The 25,790-nt window shown below is 37.5% G+C and overlaps 1 protein-coding gene across 2 annotated transcripts in view; it reads right to left on the bottom strand.

Annotated features, from left to right (window-relative positions):
• LOC138180705 (uncharacterized) overlaps window positions 1-25,790 on the bottom strand; it is a 50,100-nt gene that overhangs the window by 9,150 nt on the left and 15,160 nt on the right. For both annotated transcript variants that reach the window (XM_069114793.1, XM_069114792.1), the window contains 3 exons: window positions 5,360-5,467; window positions 4,771-4,935; window positions 3,196-3,293 (listed from right to left, as the gene is read on the bottom strand). In XM_069114793.1, coding sequence (XP_068970894.1) covers window positions 3,196-3,293; window positions 4,771-4,935; window positions 5,360-5,467 — 371 coding nt within the window. The remainder of the gene's footprint in view (window positions 1-3,195; window positions 3,294-4,770; window positions 4,936-5,359; window positions 5,468-25,790) is intronic.

A 25,790-nucleotide genomic window follows, 5' to 3' on the forward strand; every position in this document is an offset into this window, starting at 1 on the left:
ATTTAATTCCTCGATCGTGCGCGACTCGCGTATACGTTTCACACTTCGTTTGGAATCTGCGTACCGTACACATATTACGTATGTGCATACGTTTATTTCAATATGATACGTATATTTGAAACATGCCGTACGATTATCGGTAGAACGATCGATTTCTGTGGCATCGATTCGATAGAAAGTGATCGATAGAAAATCGGTCGCGTGTTAATTGGATTTAACGTGGAAATTATTCGATGCACACAGTTAGATAGTAAATGTACTGCGATAAGTATAATTCCAGTTGAGCCAAGAAGAATGATAATGGTTAATGAGTGTCTAATTACGATACGTTGTCGGAAACAAGGATTACGTCAGTGTGATATTACGTAATCTTGTTCAGTGACACTGTTTCCGATTCTTGCATGTAGATTTTTAGAGACTTTCGAGCGACGAACGATCTCGATCGGCAATTCTAATATTTGCAACGACGTCGTTTGAATTTAAAAGATTTGTTTGGAAAACGAGGACACTGATAAATAGCTGTAAAATTATCGAGAGCAGCGCACGTTCCTCTCTCTTATCTTTTATCTTTTATCTTGTATCGGAAAATAAAATATAAAGCCAAATAAAAATGTTGCGATAACTGATATCCGATTTATCTACTATTTATTTTTCTATAAAAAATTATATTTTCTAAATAACACGTTTTTGACACAGCTTTCTTTTTCAAAATATAACGTAGCTAGTACATTTAAACACGAAAGTAAGGAATCACCGTAAGTTTCTCTAGAACTTTCTTTCATAAAATTATATACGCCGACCGTTTCAAATGTCACTTCGAGACTTAAGTGTACCGTGGAAAACGGTGAAAAGGAGTCGGAATTTCCTACCTAAATACATTTGTCATTCCATTGATTACCGTTCTAATAACTTGGCTGCGACCAAAGAGAAACTCGACGCATCGGTACGATCTTACGATATACCGATGGATAGTCGAGGCGTATCGTCGTCATCATCCTTATCTCTTGCGGTGTTCCAATAACCGCAATATTTCTACAAGTCGACGTCATTATGCTACATGCAAATTCGTACCAGTTTTCGTTTTAACGTCGATAAACCACGGAGTTTTCTATCTACAAACAAAAAGGCTATCGGTGTTTACCATCGTCAATGAGTCTACGAATCAATTAATGACGTAATTTTCAAACAAATTCTGCAAATTATGATCAAACGACGACAAAGAAACGGATTATATCGTGGAAAATTCGAAATTTCAAGCAACTAACGTTTCTATTATTTTTCCTCAAAGACAAAATATCGTAAAAAATCTCTGTACAGGAGGTCCGTATGTGATATTCAAGATAATCCGTAACTGGTGGCGCAATTGAGTACAATTGGCCGATTCTACGTGGAAAAATACGATGAAAACGTGAAATCGAATTTTTTTCGTATGACGTTTCGTTTCCGAGAAAATCGAGCTTGAAAATTTGTCAAATATGCTTAAGCTTTTTGCTAATTCCAGACTGAACAAGAGTAGATAATCGACATACATGCGAAGATAAGTAAGACGTATAGTAGATAAGTAAAAAAACAAAAAAAAAAAATACAATTCTTGATAAAAGGCTTTCTTTTCGAGAAAAATAAATTTTAAACGTTTCGTATCGTACGCGTGTACCAGACAAGTTCAAACTTTATTCTCTTGAAAATAATAGGAAAAATTTTATTTCACCTAGTTTGCACTTGGCCAACTTTAAGCAGACTCGATAAATTTTCACAGACGATCCCCTCGGAAACGAAGCGTCGTACGAAAGAATGTTACTTCATGTTCTTGCCTTATTTTCGTCACGTAGAATCACGCTCTGTATCCAATTATACCGACAGTTACAGACCACCCTGTGCAAATACAATTACTTTAACGAATCCAAGAACCCTCTCTTAATATTAAACGCCAAGCTGTCACTCGTGTCTCATCGCAATATTTCAATAACTAGTTCCCCTGCCATATATGAAATACTAAAATATCCTGCGGCGCACGTCTGCTTCGATATAACATAGCGAACACTTACAAGAACTAAGATCAGCTTTGTCACGCGTAACCGTAAGTGCAAGGCAGCATTTGTTCGGAAAAGCCACGGGACCGAGGCTGATCTGTCCACAGAGTCGCAACATCTGTCCTCGAGTGGCTTCGTCAGGAAATTGTAACGATAAATGATGCTCCGCTATCGAGACAACGAGAGCCTAGTTGCTCGACAGGTGAACGTGCAACGGTTTCGCTTCCTTTCAGATAGGAGCAACAGGTTTCGACGAAGAGGCAACGCGCTCCATCGAAATATCGTGGAGGAACGGAGCAGCGGTCGATAGTTTCCCTCGTTAAGTGTACTATGCTAATGAGAAGGATCCTGAAGGAAACTAGCTCGATGGACGAGTTAATCGGTCTCGAGGAGAATTACGCTGGTGAAAGTTTCAGGCTTTACCAGCGATTTATCAGCACGAACGAAACGGAGATTCGAAGAGTGGAGAGGAAATTTTGGAGAAAAAGCTGAAGGAACTTAATCGAAGGAGAACGAAGGAATCTGAGAATTAAAGCAGCTGTGTCAGTGAATTGAAGTAATCGAACGATCAAACTTCTTATTACACTGGCTGGTTTTAGATGTTGCGTTTTTCATTATTAACAATGTGTGCAAATGAGTGGAAAATTTAATTTTGATATATTTGAAAAGATACAAAATAAACAATCGTGACCGAAATATTCGTAAGAATATAAACTTCCATAAATATTTATATAACAGTTATACGCATATATGTATTTATTTCCATCGTATCTCTTCGATTCTAATCATCTCTGTGTACCACTAAGAGTCGATAGTTAAAGTAGAATCGATTGCATAGAGTAATTTAGTGTAATGGAAATGAGATAAGAATTAAAATCTATATAATCGCATATATGTATAAACGTAGTAAAAGCAGAGTTGGAGGCATTAGATTAAAACTCTTATATAGATAATACTGGCTCGAAGCTCGAATAACAGGAATACACGCGAGAGCTTTATCTTGCAATTTAAACACTTCTCTGACAAATACCTCTTGTTAAAATATTCGACTTGATGAATATTACTCTTCAGGAAATTTCAAAATACATTTTTTCAACAAAATCTGGTACGCGGACTGGTTGTAGACACACGAATAAACACTTGGAAACAGGATTTTCAAGCTTACCTGCATATAAAACGCTTCTCCCCTCGTGATAACGAAGCTGCTAGCTCTGTCATCGGTTTGTAGGGCAAACAGACTCGCTGCTACGATTGCCAAGGAAGCTGGAACAAAAATATTCATACTCTACGGTTTTCGTACAAACAGAAAATATATCTCTACGTAATACGTATCTAGATATTTTTATAATTCAGTAAGCAAATAATTATTTTTCTTTTTTTTTCTTTTTTTTTTTTTTTTTTTTTTTTTTTTTGAAGAGGCAACATTGACCGAAGGGGAAAAATTCATTCATTAAACGCGGTCGACTGCACGATCTATGAGTTTAACGCGTATCACTTTACAGCAACAAGATCCACCGCAGATATTCGATTCTTCGTCTAAGGGTAAGTAGGCCAGTAAGTAGACAAGTGACTGGTAATCCTACCGTGGTCAGCCTATTGCAAAACTCTCCGACACTGTCTGATGCAAAAGGACTTCTCCGCCTGAATTACGCTCTACAATTTCCACGTGTTCCGCAATTTTGTAAATTATAACGATTTAAAGAATCGCGTAGACACCGAATTCCCCTACGCGTAATACGACCTCGTTAAAATGTATAAAAAAATACAAATAAAAGTTGCAATCTCGGAAAATAAAGACGCCAAACGTAATCAATATATCGTTAATTGCAATTGTGCGGGTAGAAATAAAAAAAGTCATATTAAACAAAGAGAGCGGCGAGTAGAAAACGAAACTGAGGCACATTTCCATAATTAAATAAATCTTAACATTCATTTCCATTTATATTTTCCACGATACCATTCAGACCATCATAAACTTCTGCCTGTGTCAGACACGTGTGCTAATCAGTTTGCAATTAAAGTGAAATATTTACCCAATGCCATATATTCGACTATTTCGTTCCAATTTATAGTATTCTCGAATAACAAATTTCATTTGTTGCTTCCCTTTTTTTGCCATTTAATTATATCGTACATTTCACGCTTAATTAATATTCACGCCTACTTCACTCAAACAATCCCGTTTCGAAGACCAGTTTCGCAATTATCAATTATTCAATGGAACTCGACTATAAACGAGTTATCTACAGATAACTTGCATAAGATAGTTTCCTGTTTGCAACCTGATTATCTGATATTTATCAATAGCGAATGTTAACCAGACATAAATGATCAAGAGGAATTTCAAGCGGATCGTAATTAACTTTATCAGAATCGAATTTTTCCTTATAGAAAATTTTTTATTACCTATTAATAGTAAAAACGTATATGTCTTTACTTAGTCTTCCAAATAAAACCTAGTTTATTAAAGGCATAATATGCGCATACGAAACATCCTTAGACTGCGGATATCTATGCAAATGCATGCTTTTATAAATATAATTTCAAAAATAGAACCTAGATACATTTTGTTTGTTAAATATTATAACGAGCACTTTGAATATGTTATATTATATGTTTATACACCTATATAAACAAAAATTATATATAAAAATCTGCGGTCTAACGATCGCACTGAATGGTAAATAATAGGTGATACTATCGCATTAATTCGAACGATTATATTCTTAGAAATACTCACTGGCCAATGTGGCAAGAGCCACTTTCCCTATCAGAGCAGTGCTGTACGAAATAATAACTCGTTTCGCCGAGGAAGCCATCGCCAGTTGTAGCACGGCAAGACCGACCAGGATCGCCAAAAGAGCAGAGGCGGCCGCAGCGGCTAATCCTGCCACCCACACAGCCACTGAAAAAAGAGAAAATCTTTATGTCACTTTCGATTCGTCATCTTCCACGATCCATTTGCTTCGATAAAAGGATTATTTCCGTGATAAAGATTACTTCCAAGTTTCCACAGTCTCGGAGACTTTACTTTGGCTTATTTAGGTATTTTATGGGTAATGTCTTCTGTGACTTTTCGCAACAGGATTTTTATGTTTTGTTAGCAGACTACTGGAATAAACAGTCGAGCCGTTTGGCTTATTTCACGGTATTGGAAACATGGTCAGATGTACTGCTCTGAAGGAATCCTTTATAATACCTTCATTACGGATAACATTCATTTAACTATTAATTGTATTATTATTATTATTTTTTTTTTTTTTTTTTTTTGGAAAAATGATTTTGACTACGGGAGGTAAGGTAGGTAATGACATCTAAAGTAAACTTACACACTGGCTGGAATCTGGAAACCCCTTGGCCGCATCTTTCTCTACCGTACAGTAGAAGCTTGCATTGCCTCCAAGGACCAAAGTATCCTTTCTCGGCTGCCGATCCAGCTGTAAAGTGAAAAATAAAGTCACGTTTGATAATCTACGGTAAAATGATATTAGACTATTCGAAGACAGTCTAAATAAATGAGCCTAGTCTCAAACACTTGCAACTTTGTCGTTTGCAACAACATATTACATATAACATATTACAAGTTTTTAACACAACCATATAACTCTAAACAACATAGATAACAACTACGATCTTTATCTTCTCTTTCGCTTTAGTTTCAACATCGACGATCGACTGTCGCAAAGTTGAAGCTACGAGTCCTCAGTTTCTGTGACGTAACGACCCAAGATTCTCTTTGATCAGAAAGTCACCGAAGCGTTACCACGGTCCCCCTCTATAAGTGACACAGCGTCCAAGCTAGTTAACGCACGTAGATACCATAAAACATGGGAGGAAACGACGCGGTCTTCGAAACCGATAACAAATCCAACTCGTCATCGGTTTTATCGTACTCGTTCGAGCTCGACAAATTTTCAACCCGATAAATCCTTCCTGGTCGCGAGTATTACGCAACTACTCGAGCAGCTCGTGACCGCGAAGGAAAAAAAAGACGGATAACGAGCGGCAGAGCGACGTTCCTAGTCGCGAGAACGTGATCTCGACGACGATCTCGAGGAGAGCACGAACAATTGAAAACCGCAATTTCGCGTTGCTCGTTTTGCCGTTCAAACGGCCCATAAAGTTGACCTATACACTGCGTACGTTTGCTTTTCTTCTGCCATGTTCATTTTCATTCTTTCGGAAGTTGCTAGAACAATAGTGGAAAATCTATCCTGCGTGGTCGAATGGAAATCGATGTTAAAATTTAGAGATCGCCTTTCTTGAAAGCGGATTGAGATATAAACCATATAGAAACTATACCGGTCAACTTTGTCGTGGTTAATGAAAAATTCAATATTGTGCGCTCTGATATTGAAACGAAGAAATTCCTATTTTTAAAGAATTTATAATTTAAGGAAATCTAATTTACGTAAAGAATTTTGAAATTTGGTATGTATAGTAGGTAATATCGTAGTATGTGCGATGTGGTCAAGCTTCGAATTATTCGAATATTCCTTTTAATCTAATTCTTTTAATCTAATTCAAGCGTATTGTTATATAATTTTTTATGTAATTTCTACTCGATAGTACGTAATTGCTTCACCCTTGATAAAAGATCATTGATAGGAGGACATTGCGTTCAATACTGGCGAATTTTGAAGGATGTATCGTATAATATTTCACAGGACGAAATATGGTTTCCGCTGTTATTGCTTTGTTACGTGACCGATGAATGGTGGCGGATCAAAAATTGCGGAAGACAGGGTGCGGTTCGAGTCGAGAAAACGATGGATGGATAATTTATTACGCCATGTTCCCGTGAATATTTTGCAGACGGTTTTAGCGTTATCATTCGGTGTTACATTTAGGAACATGATAGGTGACAGCGAGGCGTTTCATCGAGGTGTAAATCTGGAGCGTTGATAACTTTAAATGAAAATTGGCTCGTAGTGTTCTATTTTCTGTCCGTTTTCTTTTCGCAAAAGTTTGACGTACAACATGGTTTCGACGTTTAACACGGTAAGATATAAGAAACAGAAAAAGATGCTTTGGAATAAATTGCCTCATACATCTTTATAAATTAATTTTATTAGATTTTATACGAATAATGTAAAAATGTGAAATAAGATTTCTATTAACATTTACTCAGAAAGGTCTAAAGCGCTGAACATGCAACACGGAAATTATAGAAAGACACAGTTGCTGTTAAATTGACTGGAAAATGTGTCTGACATAGACAATCCGCTTTCCTTTGGCATCTCACCGTTAACCTCTCCCTTGCTATTCTACTTTGTTGGCTTGTGTTCTACCGAAGTGTACATCTTCGTTATTAAACAATCACTGATAATTGTCTAAGATCCTCGAGTCGTAGCAATATTAATCTCGTTAAGATGACAGGAAACTTTCTCTTCCCCCTACGATCACCAATCACGCAAAAGTATTACAAATATTTTAGATACATCGACGAAACGTTCTTATCGTATAGCAAAATTGACAAAACTCCATGCAGACATTCAACATCGATTCATCGGTTAATTCAATTAAATTACGTTTAGTCGAATGAAATAATTGAATAAATATCCAAATGATTAATTCGATAAATAAATCCCAATTAGTAGTTTGATGAACAAAAAATAACAAAGAAAAAAGTAACTATTCAGGCAAGTAAGGATAAGAAGGCGAACAAAACGTTACGTAAGATCTTTGTCTTTCTCTATTTTCTTGAAAACTGATCGAGATGCTCGAGGAACCTAACAAGGATCATTCGAGAACTTCGAACGAGCCATTCAATTTGTCAACTTGGAATTTTCTTAAGAAAATAACGCCGATACGAATCAATAACTTGGAAGAAGCGAATTAATTCTCAAGCTTACGCGAATGTTTCGAAACGTTGAACATAGCGTCAGATTGCCGAATGGTTCGTGCGCTCGCGGCCTGGTTCCCTTTCCTCTCGAAAATCGTAAGCTCGTCAGGGCGCGCGAACAAAAATGCAATTTGTCACGGCATTGTGACTCGCGCTCGCGTATTCGTACACGACGTGTGAAAAAATCGAGTAACTGGGGCAAGAAACGTTCAACACGCGTTCCTTGCAATTCGTATTAACGTCTTTTCCGCTTCGCCGGCGTTCCCGAAGACCAGATCTCGTCGTCCACACCACCACCACCAGTCCTCGAAAGTTACAAGCGTTCAGATTACGTTTTCCCATAAATTATAGAGCCCGTCATTTCCAAATGAACTTAAGGAAACCGCCGAGCCAATTTCTCGCCAAAGATGTATAATGTCTTAAGTTTGAAAATTCAAACGACTATCGTGGAAATAATTTGTAAGAGAATTGAAAACTTTGATCGTTAATTATGGCGATTATTGCCATTACTAGTGCGCAATTTGTCCAAGGAATTAAGGAAACGTTCGTTTTTTAATTCAATTCCTTGATGTTATTTGAGTCTGTTTAAAAAATTCCTACAATTAGTAAGAATTCATTTACGATTGTAGATAGACTAGTTTCTAATTATTCAACAGCGAACCGTAAGGTCTAATTGCAGTAGAAAATTATTATACTCAATCACGTAACGATGAAAAAATGTTGTTTCCTTTACGTTATAGATAATTCCCACTGGTTCTGAGGATCTCCAATCAAATATTTACGTGTACTCCATAAATAAAAAAAAAAAAGAAAAAAAAATTGGTTAAGATCGTCCTATTCTAAATGTCAATATCGTTCCTGTTAAATATAGTACAATTTTTTTAGCAATTATAACACTTTTATCCTAGATCCCTTTTACAATTAATTCTTACAGATTTCTTGAAACGACGATTTTTTTCTCCAGTCTTGTAGATAAAATATTAAAATTAAAATAGATACATATTAGAATCTTTACGACATAAGACACATTTTCATTCCAGTCTCGCTACTTTATGAGTAAAAATTTGCATATCCGTAATGAAATCGTCGTTCCGTGTACGATAATAACGATTCCCAGGGTGTAGGAAGTAGTTGATTGCAGTTCTACGGATCGGAAGTTTCTACATAGTCTCAGGAGATCAGAGTTGCATCGGTGTCGAGTTCTTCCAACTGGGGGAGGGACTCGCCGTTTCCCATTTCATTAAATAATATATGTACACTATCGAGACATTATATCGCACTTTATAAATTACGAAAATTATTCATACATTTTTAAGCACACCTAATTTCAAAATAATTATCATATAATCCGATATTAATCAAAGAGCATGTTTCATCGAATCTAAAAAGTTTCCATTGAGATCAATGTTGTGCACAATTAGCACCGCTCTCTCTCTCTCTCTCTATATATATATATATATATATCTGCTCATAAACCGTCTGCTTATATCGAGTCTGCTCATAAACCGTCTGCTCGATACAACGAGTCGCACTTGCATCAGTTTCATTGGAAACGCCATTCTTCCACTCCGTATTCTGTCGCATTGTGCATAGTGATTCTCAACCGTTTCATCGATGCATACGGTTCGATGGAAAATTTCGAAAATTCAGTACCAAAAACGAGAATATTATCATTGGTTGAGAACGACTGCAGTGTTCGTGCAGAAGATAATTGCTAATAGATCGAAGGTGACGGGTGAAAAATACGATAAGTCGTATTTCCCGAGTTTCATAGAAGAGCGATATTAAAATGCAAAATGTTGTCAGTTCCATACCAAAACCAATACCAATTATAGAGAGAAATATTAATTATGTTAAACTAATATCATACGTCTCCTACAAACATTGTGAACTCATTACCTCTTTTCAAAAGAACAGAGAGAGAGAGAGAGAGAATATTCGAGAGAGATACTTAATTGCAAGGAGATAAAATCGATAAAACCCCATTAATATCACGCAGAAATTGAATAATCAGCAGTTCAAACAATCCATCAAATTTTGCAAACGACACTTGTTATATCTTCAACTTTTCAATAAAATATTCTTTTATATCTCTATCGACAAGCTCGCCACGTTTCTTAATAGTAAATGCAGTATTTGATGAACGTGATCGGCTAACGAAGAGAATCGAATATCAATTTCAATATTACTATCCGTAAACCGTAGAATCCGGCAAACCGTCAGTTCCATGAAATAACCATATCAAGCTGTTTTCTATGATATACCCACACTGGTTACGAAACGAAACGGTGAATTATTATTTCCAACGCGACCAGCGTTCTATACGCGTCGTGATCATTGAAAATCAGTCAAAGGGCCGCGTGGGTGTCGGTTCGCTCGCTAACCAGCTAATCTAATCGCCGCTTCGACCAGTTTTACGACCTTCCGCGCCGACTCCGATCGCCAGGCGTTTCTAATCGTCGAACAATTGCCCCGTAGGAGAGAAACCTAGTCCAGAAATGGACGTCATGCACGGTTCGCGTAATAATTTCCACTTTAATTATCGTTGGTTCGCGCCGAGCTGTTTCGCGATACACTTAACCAACTCGTTGCGCGAACTCTAAGCGTCTCACGATACGTAGCAAGAAGCGATCGTATGAATTTTCCGATGGCGCGGTGAAATCGCCAACTTTAACAACAAGTATGTCGGCTTCGAAAACAATGTTCTAGGTCGTGAAACAATTAGACGATTGTGTTCCGCGACGCGTACGAGACACGGATGTGAAAATTAAAACAAGGGGAGAATACAATAGCGCGACATTGAATCCACGTTGCCGTAAATATATAACGAAGAATACGTATTTGCAATTGATCGCAGGTGAAAAGTACGATAAGTTGATTTTTCTTCATTTTCCGTCTCTTACGCCAGTTTGACGATTAGACAGTTATTTTTATGTTATATATATGAAAATTTCATATCGAAATGCTTCTTTCGCGATACGAAACGTTGGAAAAGGGAGTGATATAACGATTTTGAAGAGAATTATCTTTTTCCGTAAGATTTATCGAATCGCGCAACTCTGTCTGGTAAAATTTATCGGATTATTCGATTCGTTCGCAGAATTTGCACGATCGTTTGCTTTCTTTACGGTTAATTGATGGTGTTCGCTGGAGGAACGTTGGATTGATTATTGGAAAATAGAAAAACGGTTGCCGATGGAAGCGCGTAAATATTTCCTCGTAGAGAAAACTCGAAGAATATTTACTCCTTTCGTATGATCTATCGGATTATTCGATTTTCTTGTGGAATCGAAGTTGTTCGATTTTACAGTACTCCTTCGTCTTCTTGCGATTAATTAACGATCTTTCGTTGGTAAACGCGGTTATTATTGGAAAACGTGAGAAATATACGCTTTCGTAGTAGGATTTATACGATTCTCCGATACCGTAACAATAGCTGTTATTTCCAGCATCGTGAATTCATTGTATTCTATTTATGGTTTCACGCCATGAAACAACGTTTTATTTTAGCGTTGTAGCCGCTAACGATTTTTATCGTCACAGCACGAGTCAAATAAAGTGCTCGTTTATTTATGTATTGGCATAAACGCGCTTTATCGACCGTAGTCGAACGTTACAGTACGATGCGCTACCTTCGTTCTTCTTTTTCTCTTTCGTGTCAATTTCGATAGACGAATTCGATAGAACGTACGCTCCGCGATTCGGTGAAAATTCGTACGTCGAAAAACGAAAGCCCCTTCGCTGACTAGGTTCGATATTGGAAATATAATATCAGCTGTGAAAATGCAAAACGAAATATTAGCAACGATGTTAGATCTTTCTACGCGTTTAAAAATAAATCTCACCACGATCGAACTTTTCTCATTTTCAATATCTTGGTGATTTAATTAGATATATATACCTCTGTTACATAATTACCGATACGCTCAGAAAAATTATGTAACATGATGAATATTTTGTTCAAAGGGATCGAAATATACGGAACAAGAATTAAAGGTCTTTCAAAGATATTCAAATATTCTTTCGCTTTTCTGGAAATGCACAAACACGGACCAGCGTCGATTATATTACGAACCGGTTCGATTAATTAGCTCGAAAGTATCACGATCATGGAACGAATTTATTAACCTTCGATGCCTTATAACGTTACACAAATTCGAAATAATATTCGGAATTACCTCGTGGTCGGAAACGACGCAGAAGATTATACAACTGTAAAAGCAGCGAAAAATTACACGTGTAAGTACAAACATACTGTAATGCAGACGCGTGGAATAAACTTAATACGCGCGTGTGAATTACGCAACGCGTATTTGCAGTGGCTGCATCAACGGTGGTATTAATAATGAATCCAATGGCAAGGTCAAACGTGCTTCACCTTCGTTCCTAGGATCGGTACAGTTATATATAGTGATGTAGTCGCGTTCTCGCGTCTGCTCATTTCGTACAGAAGCATCCGGCGGACACGTTTTATCGCGCACAGGTCTAACGAACAAAATTAATTAACGAGGTTACCGTTGCCGTTACGATATCCACGCTAATGGAGTACATTCAAGTCGGATCGTATAATGTCACGACATTATACCACGTAGCCAAAAGAATTATCCTTCTGGATTTTCTATCGAAGACTCACGATCCGCGCGAATTAACTCTCTATAATACAACTTGCCAGCTGTGCTTGTGTGCTTGCGTATCTATATTTTTGAAGAATCATCCTTCGTCCAAATTATAAAACAGACCGAGTTCCAATTTACAGCTGAAAGTACAGATATCTGCAAAGTTCGACGATTGAAATTCAAATAAGAGTAATAATAATAAATCTCGATCTATGAGAAAAAAGATGAAGCGAAATAGTAGTAGATAAGGAAATTCAGAAAGTTTAAGAAAATTCAAGAATAGAACGTTTCTTTCGTTAGCTTCATTTTTGCCCGCGCAAACTTTAGTCTTCGAACATATATGTATACCGAAGATTTAACCAGCAATTAAGCTCTCAACGTTTCTCTTAATAATAGAGTCAACGATCTGGCCAGGAGGACTAAACTATTCAAATCCAGAAAAATAGCAGATCCCTAGAAATGACGTAACTATGTAAATTCTATTAGAATTCTATTAAATTCTGTTTGGAAATTCTACAGCTTCTATTTTACGTATATTCCATAATTCGATCCGATTGAACTTTATTTTATCCTACGTAAGTGTATCTGTTCGAGAAATGGATAAACTTTGACAGAAACTAAAGACCTTATTACAGTTGAGTGGTACTTTTACGAGACCTATACCATATGTACGAGCGATTCTCTAATAATCCGACACTGAAGGCAAGCCATCGATCTTTTGCGATCGCGTGTACGATCACGGAAACAATTTACACGTTGTAAAAGGATCGACGTAGAGAAGGCAGATTCGCAACACGACACGCGATTAGTGCGCAAATCGGTCTCACGACGATTCGTCTGCCGTATCGACTACCGGACCGTAACTACAGGGGATCCACGAATCGATCCCATGCGGAGAAAAATGATTCCTTGCTTCTTCAATGTCATTCGTTTCGAAAGATGCACCAAGTGTGACGGCTTTTGACCGCCAACTACGTCGGGGAACCATGAAATCGGCTACCAAGATCACTTCACTTTCCTCGTTGTTCTCTTGTAGTACATTGTCAGCAATTTTCTATACTTTTAATACTTTTTTTCAGACCCAGTTTTTCTAATAATTCGCATTAACAAGTTTCGACGCTGCTCACCTTTCTCTGGTATTTTTATTACAATATCTATAATTTGTAATATTTTTACCGTGTAAATAATAATTATAACATTATTAGTAGTAAATAATATAATCATAAATATAGTATTTTTCAATATCGAGAATATCGGGAATATTTCAATATCGAATACACTTGCCATTGCAACATCGTTTTATATCAATTTTTGTCAAAAGATCAATCTGCCTACAAACGATGATCTTTACGTACAAATTAACGAAATTTCGATCGAAGTAAATTAATCGTTGTTATTTAAAACGACGAATTCTACGAAGAGAACGGTAATTAATGATTAGCCGCGTAAAATGAAAGGACGTTGAGCTAGTAACGGTTATCGCGACAAAAATTCACTATAGCAATGCAACTTTCACCATTAACACAATACCATAGCCGAGGCCACCTAACAAGAGCATACAAGGATATTCAGGTCTTCTCTCCTGTTCGTTAGTGCTCCTCTCTTAAACGTATCTAACTGATGATAAACGTGGAAACATGTATCGCATACGTATTACTTATATGTACTAACTAATTGTCGTGCATCTAGTTTGCCTATATTAACTACATTTTCTATCATGTAACGGAAATTTTAGTAAGATGATTTAGTCTTAAAGTTATGCAATTTTTAGTCGAAGAACAGAGGAAAATTAACGTTAATGTTGACATTCCTGCGACCGAATGGTGTAATATCGCGTTCCACGATATTGTCCCACAAATGCAGCGTTATACGTTGCGACATCCATTTACGAACGCTGCATGTGCATAAATAAGAATCGTTGGGAATGTCGAATTCCTACCGCGAATTCGTACCTTCGTCGATCGATTATACAACCACCTGTATCAGAAACCCATTTGTAAGTTACAAGTTAAAAGCTTCCTTGTTTAGAGAAAACAACTACGTTCTCTAAAAATGAAGATCGCAAGCAACGATAGGTATACGCTATTTTCGTTTATTTATTTTCTTATTCTCATATGACGATTTTCATATGGCAAAACTGGAACGAAGAACAATTCCTTACGAATAAAAGATATAATAAATCTTGTAAAAGTAGAACGACGAATTTATTACATTTGATAAAAAAGAACCGATAATATTATTATCATTAAAAAGTACGTATTAAAGCAAAAACAGAGAAACGCAATTAACGTATTAAATCTAAAAGATCAAAGAATATAACTTGCCACGTTATTCTTCGGTATCGTCTTCGAGTATCAGAATTCTCCGAGATGAAAAAGGATAAACGACGTTAAGTAGCGACTTCCTATGCCCATCGCGCCAAGGTATGTATTATCATTGACGATGAACCAAGAAGAACCAGAGCTCTGGCAAAAAACGAAAATTCCGAATAAATCCAGCGAATAAGAAAATTTGACGGATCGAATGCTACTCGTGAGAAACACAGTCAGCTTGCTAAGCGATAAAGTCATTTGCAGGTAGCGTAGTCGCAGCGGGTGCGAAAGAAAAGAAAAACGAGTATGCCAAAGATAAGGGTGGTGGGCAAGAGTTATTCTCTGCTCGACCTTGTCTCGTCGAACGTGAAATTATAGGGGAGCCTAGCAGAATTTATTTCCTTCGTTGTTTAATCTCCTTACGGAAATGAGAATTTTCCTGCAGATAATAAACTTTCCGAGCCAGAGTTCCTCTCTTTCTGTTTCTCACAACGGTGGAACGTTATCCAGACACGATGATACCCGCTAACGACACTTTTACGACCGTTAAAGGCAAACAGAATGAAAATTGTCGCGACACGACGACGTACTTCATTTTGTTCGTGAGAAAACAACGCTCCTGTCTTTTTCCACGGTGCCATTGAATCGCGTACACCGTGATAGCGTTAACTTAATTTACAACTCCATCAAAATTAACGTAGCAACGAAAGATCTCGGCGATTTAGCTTCTCCGATTTCGATAGATTTCAAATTTCTGTAGATAACGCGATTTCCATCTCATCTACCGTCCATAATTAATTTTTGAAATGCCATCGGTATTGCACTTTATACGCCAGCGAAATACAAACAAGCGGATGGATGGAAGAAAATTTGGAATTGACGCTTGCTACGGGACCGACTCGAAATAAAATAAGTGTTCAAAACATAGTTTAATTTTGTAATTACGATATCGTGTAACATCTACATATTGCACGATAGCGTTTTACTATATCGATAATATTTCTTTATTCTATAATATTCTGATATTTGTTAATATTTCTGTACGTATATTATATCTATCGTATCTGTAACTCCATTTTGCCAAATTTCGATATTTCTTTCATGTTGCGTATCTTCCGAAATTCTTTATATCCATCACCGTATTAGAGTTTGAATGTGCGATTCTACGTATATTTAAAATTGCTTCAGTTGCGATTGCTTATCGTTTTCGTGCTTATTTATTTTTTTTTTTTTTTTTTTAATTATCGTGCTTACATATCCTTATTTGCATAATATAATACACAATTTTATTATACCGCGTGTAGCTACAGAGTACAAAAGATGGAACGTTTATCGTCATTGTCGTAATATTAAGCCGCGCATGGTTTTGTTCTTGAAAACAATGCAACGCGAACGAATACGTGGGGGCGAGCAACGATACGTGGGTTGCTCGCCAAAGATCGAGGTATGGTAATTCCACTTCTATTTAATATTATCCGTCGTATGGAAAATTTTATAGAAACGCGTATTATCATTATCGGCCACAAGCTTTCTATTCGATAACACTTTCTTCGTTCGTATAGGAAAAACAATTTCTAGTTACATATCTTCCGCTATATTTCATTTTACATCTACGCACGAACACAGTAAGTATTTTATTTTAGATAGGAGGATAAAATTGAATTCCAAATTCCCATAGAAATCTTCGTCTAAGAGTTTTTGCAATAGAAATTAATTAATTCTCCTCGTCATTCTGAAATCGAGATTTCACTCGATAAATGAAAATCTAATCGTAGCCGAGATTTTTCATTTTTTCATTCTTTTTATTTCGTTGTGAGCGTGCGACAAGCGCGTTAACGCGCGTTAGACCGTTCTACATCAATGGAAGTTTTATTCGCGTATCGTAAAAGGAAAGTTACTCATAAACGATTCGTAGCGGGATAAAGGCTAGCGTGTACGCTTACAATCGAAAAAAAAAAACTAACTGGTTTGCTGTCTAAACTAAAGAACGATAGAGTTCGATCGACCACTACCGTTAGGCCGTCGAGCCGATAGAAAATGTCTTTTCTTTTTTCGTGCAGCAGCGAGAAGAAACGTTCTACTAAAGTTTCTCGTCGCGATACTTCCCGTACAATGAATTCCGTTCGATTCTCACGACTTTCAATGGCAAACAGTTTCGTGCAGATTATCGAGATACAAATATTCAAACGCAACTGTTTCTTAGAAAACGATTGTCGATCGATTTATGAAACCTTGTATATTTTTAATTTTATCCCAGTTATATATTTTGTACTTTATCCGACTGTTTCGTGAATTCTAACGAGTCCAACTCTATTTTATCTCGATTCTTTGAAATAAAATATTCTACGTGTTGCGAACAAGAAATGCTGGAAGCTACGCGAGCGAGTTAACTAAAACAAATAGTTTCCAGAAATAAATATAACCAGCCTGTGGCACAAAACGAAACAGCATATGTACTTTTATAGGAGGAATAAACAAGAATAAAATAGCTGTCGTTTCGATGAATTCATTGCGACACATGCTACACCATATATACGTAGATTTTTATATCGTACTACACGTTGTAATTCATACTTTAAAATAATCTATAAAAATACGAACAATGTAAAAAAATATAAACGGAAAAGTTCAAACAACGTGAAAAGAATGAACTACAAACAACGAAAGTGGCTAAATATACGATAAAAGATACGAAAACGAAAATTTAACGATAGAACAAAATGGAAGATAAGTTCGTACGAGTATTAATCGCACAATGTAGAAATTTCAGTAGAATCGAAAATTGACCTAAAAGCAGTTCTTGCTAGAGATAACCTTCGTGCTACTGAATGAAATATTCATAGTCTCTACGTCATATAAAGAATGGACAACAGGGCCTTAGATGTCATACGTGTCTGCGCTTGTACGATGTTGTAGAATAGTAGCACGAGACGGTAGCGCATTAAAATACAACGGTATCAGTAACGATAATGCTAATAGTAAATGATAGTGTTACGAACTTCCAAGACCATTGCTCGATACGTGTTGGAATTGCAAATTGACTTAATCAAAGAAAGAAGAATTAAAAAGAAGTAACGCGACAGGTGGCCGACTTAACAGTAAGACCGGAAATCATGGGACAAGAATTTTCTGAGGCTCTATAAAGAGAAAGAAATTGGAAATACGTATAAAAAGATATAAGTAGCAAACGTTATCAAGCGTGGTTCCGTTCAAATATCCTGGATTAAATGTTTCGCAAGTGTATCGAAAATAGTAAAACGATTAAAGATATTTCACGCTATGATAAACAGACGTGTCACTGAACAATCAGGTCGTTTAAGTAAGCGACGTTCTATTTAAACAGTGCGTATTGGTCATCAATTTCATATAACGAACGCGCAACACCGACTATTTTATTCGAACGAACAGTATCGCGATCCATAAACAGCTGTTGGTATATTTCCTAAAAGAAAAAAAAAAAAAAAAACAGCCGCGCAACATCGACAGAATATTAAACGCGGTGGACTAGAATACGAGTTACGCGGAAAAGTGAGGAGAATAGCATAGAGAGGACCGAGGCGAGTCGAAAGGACTTCCGGTGGCCGCCACCCGGAACACGAAAGTCGCTCGAGCGAGAACGCGAGCCAGCCGATCCGAGAAGAAGGGAACAGAGAAGCCTCTAAGGATCTCGAAACCGGCTACGTAGCTACTACGCTAAAACGATCAGGTGACCACGCAATCTTCTAACGAGCGAGCGGTTTCCCGTTCACGCTGGGACGTCCGTAAAAATGCCGCGAATCCCTTCCGCAGAACGCTTCTCACCGTGTAACCGCTTTAACAGTACAATCGTGTGATTTTCTGCTCGTGGAATGTCATTGCACAGTTCCTTCTTGCGTGATTATCTAACCACGTATTCCTGAAAGATCGTGCCTCCTTTTCCGCTTCAACTGGGAATTTGAAAACGAGTGAAAAAAAAAAAAAAAAGAAAAAAACAAGAATCGACCTTAATCGAACGTAATTTTCTCCTTTAACGGCGTTTTACTTTATTTCTCTACAGGAAATCGTTCGATTTCTACGATTACTTTTATTTATTCGACAAATAAAATATTACGAGGCGATTGGCTCGAATTTGGTAGCCATCTGTAGGCAAACCGCGTACATTTTGCAAATAGAGCTACGCGTTACAGCGGATTTTCTGATCAAGTAACGTCAAATATATCGATTATTACAGCATCGGCAAAAGCATCAGCGTTAAACGAACTTTCAACCGTTCAAATGTTTCTCTTCCGAATTTGTATTTTCAGTGGAAAAACTTTTTAACATTTGGTTCAAGCAACAGGAGAACATTGTAACGGAGTAATATTTCTAGGTATTTATAAAAAAAAAAGCTAGTCTTCGACGTAAACCATTCGATCTGTCTACGAAGAGTTAAAATTCCACTATCACGTTAAACCATTGCATTATAATGCAATTATAATGCAAAACAGAGAAACGAAATATGCAATAGTTTTCCTTTGTGCAAATATTCCTACTTTCAGTTGCATTATTTCTACGATTTCTCGCCATACTCCCGTAGGTTTCTTTACACCCCATCGATACGTCCCGATATCTATATTCCTACCCCATAAGATGCGCGTTTTACACGTTTGCTCCCGTGGTACGCGCCATTTCGCGCGAAAATACAGGTCGTCGTCAGCTTTAAAATCCCGTGGCTCTATCGAAAGACTTTTCGATACGGTGTACGATATACCTTTTTCTCAATCCGTACAAGTGTACGTGTAGCCACGTATTGTCACGATAACGACAATGGAAATACCGAACGAGGGAACCCTCTTACGTACGTGAGGATTGGAAAAAATATCATCACCGACCGACGTCCAATTCTTTACTTAGTTTCCGAGTCTTTTCATCCTTCTACTCGAGCTCATCCACGGATTTAAGTAGATTATATCGTAGAAAGATGACAGTGGTTGCTGGAATTATTCCAGCCAGCAGCCCCTATCACATCTTCCCTGGATTTGTTCCACATATCTCTTTTGCGAGCATCAAATACTTCGCGCACGCCTTCGACTTATCTTCTCGTTCTTTCCGATCGTTTCACGCAACCTTTTCACCGTTTTTCCACAATTCCGTATACTTTTATAGCTGATACTTCCATGCGGGTCGTGGCAAATGTTTCGCGTGATTGGATTTACGCAAAGAGCTGTGTGTTTGATTTTCAGAAATATTTGCGAAGATTGGCACAGAGTCGGAGGGAAAATCGGTGTAAGTCGCAAACTTTCCACGCTTGAAAAACTGTGAATCGGGTTGAATTTCGATATACCAATGTCTCCAAATATTCAAATATATCATTCTTCCTAACCAATGGAAATTTAAGTCAAAATATGGACGTTACGTATCATTCTCCTTTTTTTTTCTTTTTTTTTAATTTTCCGTTAAGCTCCTCGATCGTGTTAGATTTTCAGATTTTACAATTTTCATATTCAATAACAGGTACTTTCTTTATATAAAAATCAGATAATTGTATTGTAGTATCGTGGACCAGGGTTCTGGGGAGGGGGTTATCGTGCGAATTATAAACAAGCAGTTGCTGAGCATGTCATGGTGGGGCAAAGACAAAAAGACAAGGGGTTGCTAAGTGACATAAACAAATTAACAGCAGTACGAGATAGCGTTGCTAGCGTCGTTGAGAGAAAGTTGCTAATTAATTATTTAGTTGTCTTAATTATAATACGTTGTTGCGATTAGTTCGTGTTAAATAACCGTCGTTTCCTGTTTAATCAACGTCTGTTTAATCCAATTATTGTAAATAAACTAATCATAGTAGTACAAGATACTACAGTATAACACGGAAAAAGTATATAATAATATTTCTTCTCACGAAAGCAACAAAAATATTTCTACTGCACTCTGACGATATCTACGATACTATTCCTTCAGTCTGTAAACGTTCGATTAAAAATATTCTTGACTCTAATCACGCTGCATCGTTATCCGAACATAGTTCGTTAACATTTGATTCGTTCGACTTTCCTTGAACCCACGAGCTCGTAAATTGCTCCTGAAGAAACGCGGCTAAACGTTTCCTGTTTCCTTGCATACCGTCTTGGACCCGGAGAGTTAAAAAACCGTTCCGCTTGCCGCGAGTATCGTTCTAATGATTAACTATCATAAACATCGGTGTATCATCGGCATGACATCCTGCAGATTCGAGCGGTGTCGCGTCACGTTCGCAGTAAACACGCGAACCATCGGTCGCTCACGATAGACGTTAGCCTACCGCTCGATCACTATTGCGAAATAAAAATGACGACAGTTCCGTTCTTTATCCGGCTACGTCTGATCCGTGACGAGTTATTCGCCGTGTAACGCTTATGAATTCAATCGAAATTCAACTTTCATGTTAGGGAAAGAAAAACGATATTTCTTCTGAAAGTGTGGCAATGATAGTAGAAAGCAGTGTAGCCTGCTTGAACTGTGAAAACAGATTTCCATGGTAAGGGTGAAAACGTAGCGATTTCATGAGATTCGGAGGCAAGCTTTTTATCTGAAATTATTTATGCGTTAAATTCCTATTTGTCTATATTTTAAATTATGAACACAAGACAAAGAGAGATCATGGAGAGAAATAATGCTATTTGTTCGTGAAAAGTGAATGCAAAAGCACGAACGATGAATTACGTAAGATATCGACTCTTCGCGAGCAGGCAAGCGATAGCGGTACATTTTGTCCAGTGGACGTAAAACGAAACACTTTTGTGAAGCACGAGACCTGTTGAATAGTCGCTCGTTTACGTAATCGTTGTTTCCACGAGGACAATCGGTATACGATGCAAAGGGAGAAAGATGCACGAGAAAGTCGTTGAAACCAACAAAGCGCAAACGACAAAGCGCTTCGTTCCTGTTGAAATTGCAACAATTTCGATTTATGGAAGATAATCGACGGTGTAAGAGGTTCGTAAATATCGAGATCGCGAGAAAATAGTAAAGTAAAAGAGAAGACGTAAAAAGAACGAGATGGAATACTCGCTGAAACGAGGTGCCGCAAACGACGCGAACGTAACGAAGTACGTCGTTAAACGAATCTGTTTATCGTTATCGACGCGGCTAAATACAGTCTGACGATTGCTATTTGAAGAGGGAACGCCCGTTGTTCTCCAACGAAGAAAATTACGAGTCTCTGTAACGCGATCAGTTATCTTTTTGTCGCGATCGAATAACGCAAGCCCGGAGATGAGTGCGCGTCCTTCCTTCCTCGCACGAAACTAGCTGAACTATCACACAGGGAAAACCATCGACTTTTCTCTCGTATTTACAAAGGGAATGGTACGATGTGCAACGAGTGTAAAAAAACAGAAAATACTGCACGTTGATCTTCCTTGTATCTTGCGGCCCACATTTTCTCCTGTATTATCTCCCATAAGTAGCATAAGTTCCATTCACATCGTTCCACAAATAGCGCAGGTTTACGAATGCACAAAAGTTCCCATATTCTCGCTAATTACGGACCAAACTCGTTGTTCTCGAAATTATTCGTTGGAAAATTGCGAGATAATAGCTGTAAAATAGTACCGGTAGAAAAATATCGCAGATTTTATTAGAACGGTAACAGAGAACCAGAGATCTGTACCTGACCCAGACGCGACCGCGCCTCTCGTGACCCCGCAATCGACTTCAATCATACGAACTGAAGTTAATAATTTCGATTAAAATCCGTAGCATAATCTTCCGATTCCTTTTGTATCTCGTGACCGAGCATCGTAAAGGTTAAAACGATTCTCTGTTACGCTTTCTTTTCTTCAAAAGGAATTGGTAGTCGTTGTACACGATCGACCTTGAGCCTCGTTCAAGTTAGTCTAGTAATCTAAGTAACCTCTCGACCAGCGTAAATCTGTTATTTATTTGAATTTAATTTCCAATAATTACCTTCGATCGCTTGATCGACGCGAGGCTTATCTACCGACCTATTATAGTTATATAATTATATTACCTTAATTTACATTTATATTAATTCATATTATACTAACTATATAATCTTATCATTTGGCAATTATTACGTTAGCTATTGATCTGTACGAATTTCAACTACCATATCTTATACGAGCATATATTTTATATTCTACAAAAGATATATCACGCACATTCTCGTTGTTAGTTATCTCCGATTGCAAAGAGATTTCATTGATCGTTTCAAAAGGAGAAAAAGTTATTTTGTGAAAACACGCGTAAACTGTAAAAATTATATGAACAGCGTTGCTTGAACACGCGAATCGACATACATACGCGTTCGGTATCAGTGGCACGTGTGTTAAGAGATTAATTTGCGAAAAGCGTCACTGCTCTAATCACAACTTCGACGGTACCGATACAGCGTGACTGGCCGTGCATCTCAATTTCGTGACTTTCCACGTCGACTACTAGCGCGAAACTTCCACGGCGAAAGTCCGTAACAATCGTCCGGAGTGGCAGTGCACGTGGTTTGCGCGAGTCGTGCGGCTCGTGCTACGCTATTTTCTCATGGCGAATGGCGGCGAGCGCGGTCTAGAAACCCGTGGGACGTACTATCCGTCGTTCCGTCATGGTCCCCTCGACTTCCATTAAGTCCCGAGGGTTATTACCAGCGAAGCAACCATCTGTAATTGGTACGAAAGCCGAGCGTGCGAGCGAATCACGCGCCTTGTGTATATCCGCGACCGAGGCCAGTCTTCTATCTACTGTACCAGACGGTGCACTCCCGTTTCCGTTTCGATGCGCCGGATGTTCAACTCCCAGGGAACCATCCTGTCTTTGCTAAGCACCGATCTAACTGCTACAACCTGCACTGCTCGTTTTCTAGTTTATTACTTGTGTGCTCGCGTCTTATATCGATCTTTCATCCGCGACGATTCGACTTTTAATTAGGATTTCCTTGAATAGAAAGTTTTCGTATTTTCTATAAGACATTATTACAACGTTCTATTAAATGGATCTGTTGATATTCGTTAGATCGTTTGGCAAATTTTTAAGGTTTCAAAGCTATTAATAGCCAACATATTTTTCGGCGATTCGGCGATTCGGCGATTCGGCGAGATTAGAAGAGGATTTCTCGGTTAATATAAATTATACGCGTATTTCTCCTTGTTGAATACTAAAGAGAATTAAAGGAAAACAACCAAATTTGATTAACGGATAAAGTTTCGTATATGAAAAGGACAAGATCGAACCATTTTTCTTTTGCTTCTTACTACATCGTAAAAAATTACATCTGCTTGTTCGTGCTAGTTTTATTTCACAAAACGTAAGTTAGGTTCTTCCATCGTAAATATGCACTTGATCCTTTGAAAAATGATATATAAATTGTTATTATCTACTGCGTGTCAAGTGAACCGCGTATTGCTGTAACTACATGAAATCTGGTTGTACTCGGATACTGGTTTAAATAATTGTAAGATAACGTTTGAATAATCGGTAAGATATTCGCATCCTCCGGAATATGTTAGATATTTTTATTTAATTACGCCTGGAAGCAACATTGTTGTGCCGGTTCTAACGGCGACTATAATCAAGAATCGTCCATAAGTCTCGGGCGATAATACGATCTTTATAGGAATTTTATATTTAAATTTTATATGAAAGGAAACTCTAGTCTATGGTGTATAATTTACAATTGTGCACGTATAATATACAGTGCATTTGCACTTGTTGCAAGTTTCGCTAATTGCATCGAGCATTACACTCGCGCAAAACTCCGCCGTATGCATAAACAGTGGATGTGTATGTATCCATGATCCATGGTGTAATTAAATTCCGAAGGTAATAGAAATATCTCGTCTATATTTAAATTCTTCCTTTACCTCCGTGTATCGCGGATATCGATTGCTTCGCCATTCTCTCAAAGGAGAATGTCATTTTTAATTTAGGATCACGCCGTTTCAAACACGATCATGTCGAGACACATTTACGTAGATTACAGTTTCCATAGAAATTACTAACGAGCGGCTAAAATTAATAAAATTAACAACCGGTGTAATCTCGACTAGCGTAAGATTAACGGGATTGGTTGAATCGGTTAAATAAGATCGTTCACTGAAACTCACATTCTCCTCCAGGTATCGTACGAGATCTTCTTCTTTCGATAGCTCCTATGAACTTGTTACTCGATGCCCGAAGCATCGAAACTATCGACATCTCTATTGCAAATATTCAAGAATATCGAACGATCTACAAGAGATCCGTAGAGAGATATATTCCATGTTCTAGAGATCTACGGAATAAAGTAATATTTTACGTTCAACGCTTTTGTTTCATCGTTACTCTATTTTTCGTTTCTATTTTACTTTGATACTATGTCACTTGATCCGAAACAAGATACGCTCGTTTACACGAAGGACTGGACTTTAAATTTCCTGCCAAAAGAGAGTCTACGTTAGCACATATGTGGCGACCTGGAAGAGGAAGCGGAAATTAAGCAACGGAGAACCAGGCGCCTCGTTCGTTCTAAATCTAACAGTTCCTTTCACCTCCTTGACATTCTTCTCTCCGCTATAGCGGAAAGATTAAAGCCCTACCATATCCATATAAAATAACTCTCATCTCCTATACGCTATCAAAAGATGGGAAATAAAATCGATTTCTCTTTGAACGCGTTGTTCCAAATCAACGTAAAATATATTATATTAAAAAATATATTATATTAGGTTGTCCGAAAAGTTACTTTCGTTTCATAAGGCAATCATATATGAACAACAATTTCTCTTTTATATTATTTTATTGAATTTAGTATGATCTATTTCGTTCTATTTAGAAATAGATGCTGCTGTATAATTCAATAAACTATATACAACAAAAAACATTGTGCGTCTATTATTTCCTTTTAAATATATTTTAAAAGGTTTATATTCATGTATTTCTACTTCGTTCATTATAGTTTATGGAACATTTTATATTCTGATAATGATCTAACAGAAGCTTAACAAGTTTCATAACTCAATTTAGGATGGTACGGAGTCGATTAGTTTACCGATATCCA

This window comes from Bombus flavifrons, chromosome 6 (genome assembly GCF_040668555.2).
Source record: "Bombus flavifrons isolate JBK064 chromosome 6, iyBomFlav1_principal, whole genome shotgun sequence".
In the NCBI taxonomy this organism is placed as follows: domain Eukaryota; kingdom Metazoa; phylum Arthropoda; class Insecta; order Hymenoptera; family Apidae; genus Bombus; species Bombus flavifrons.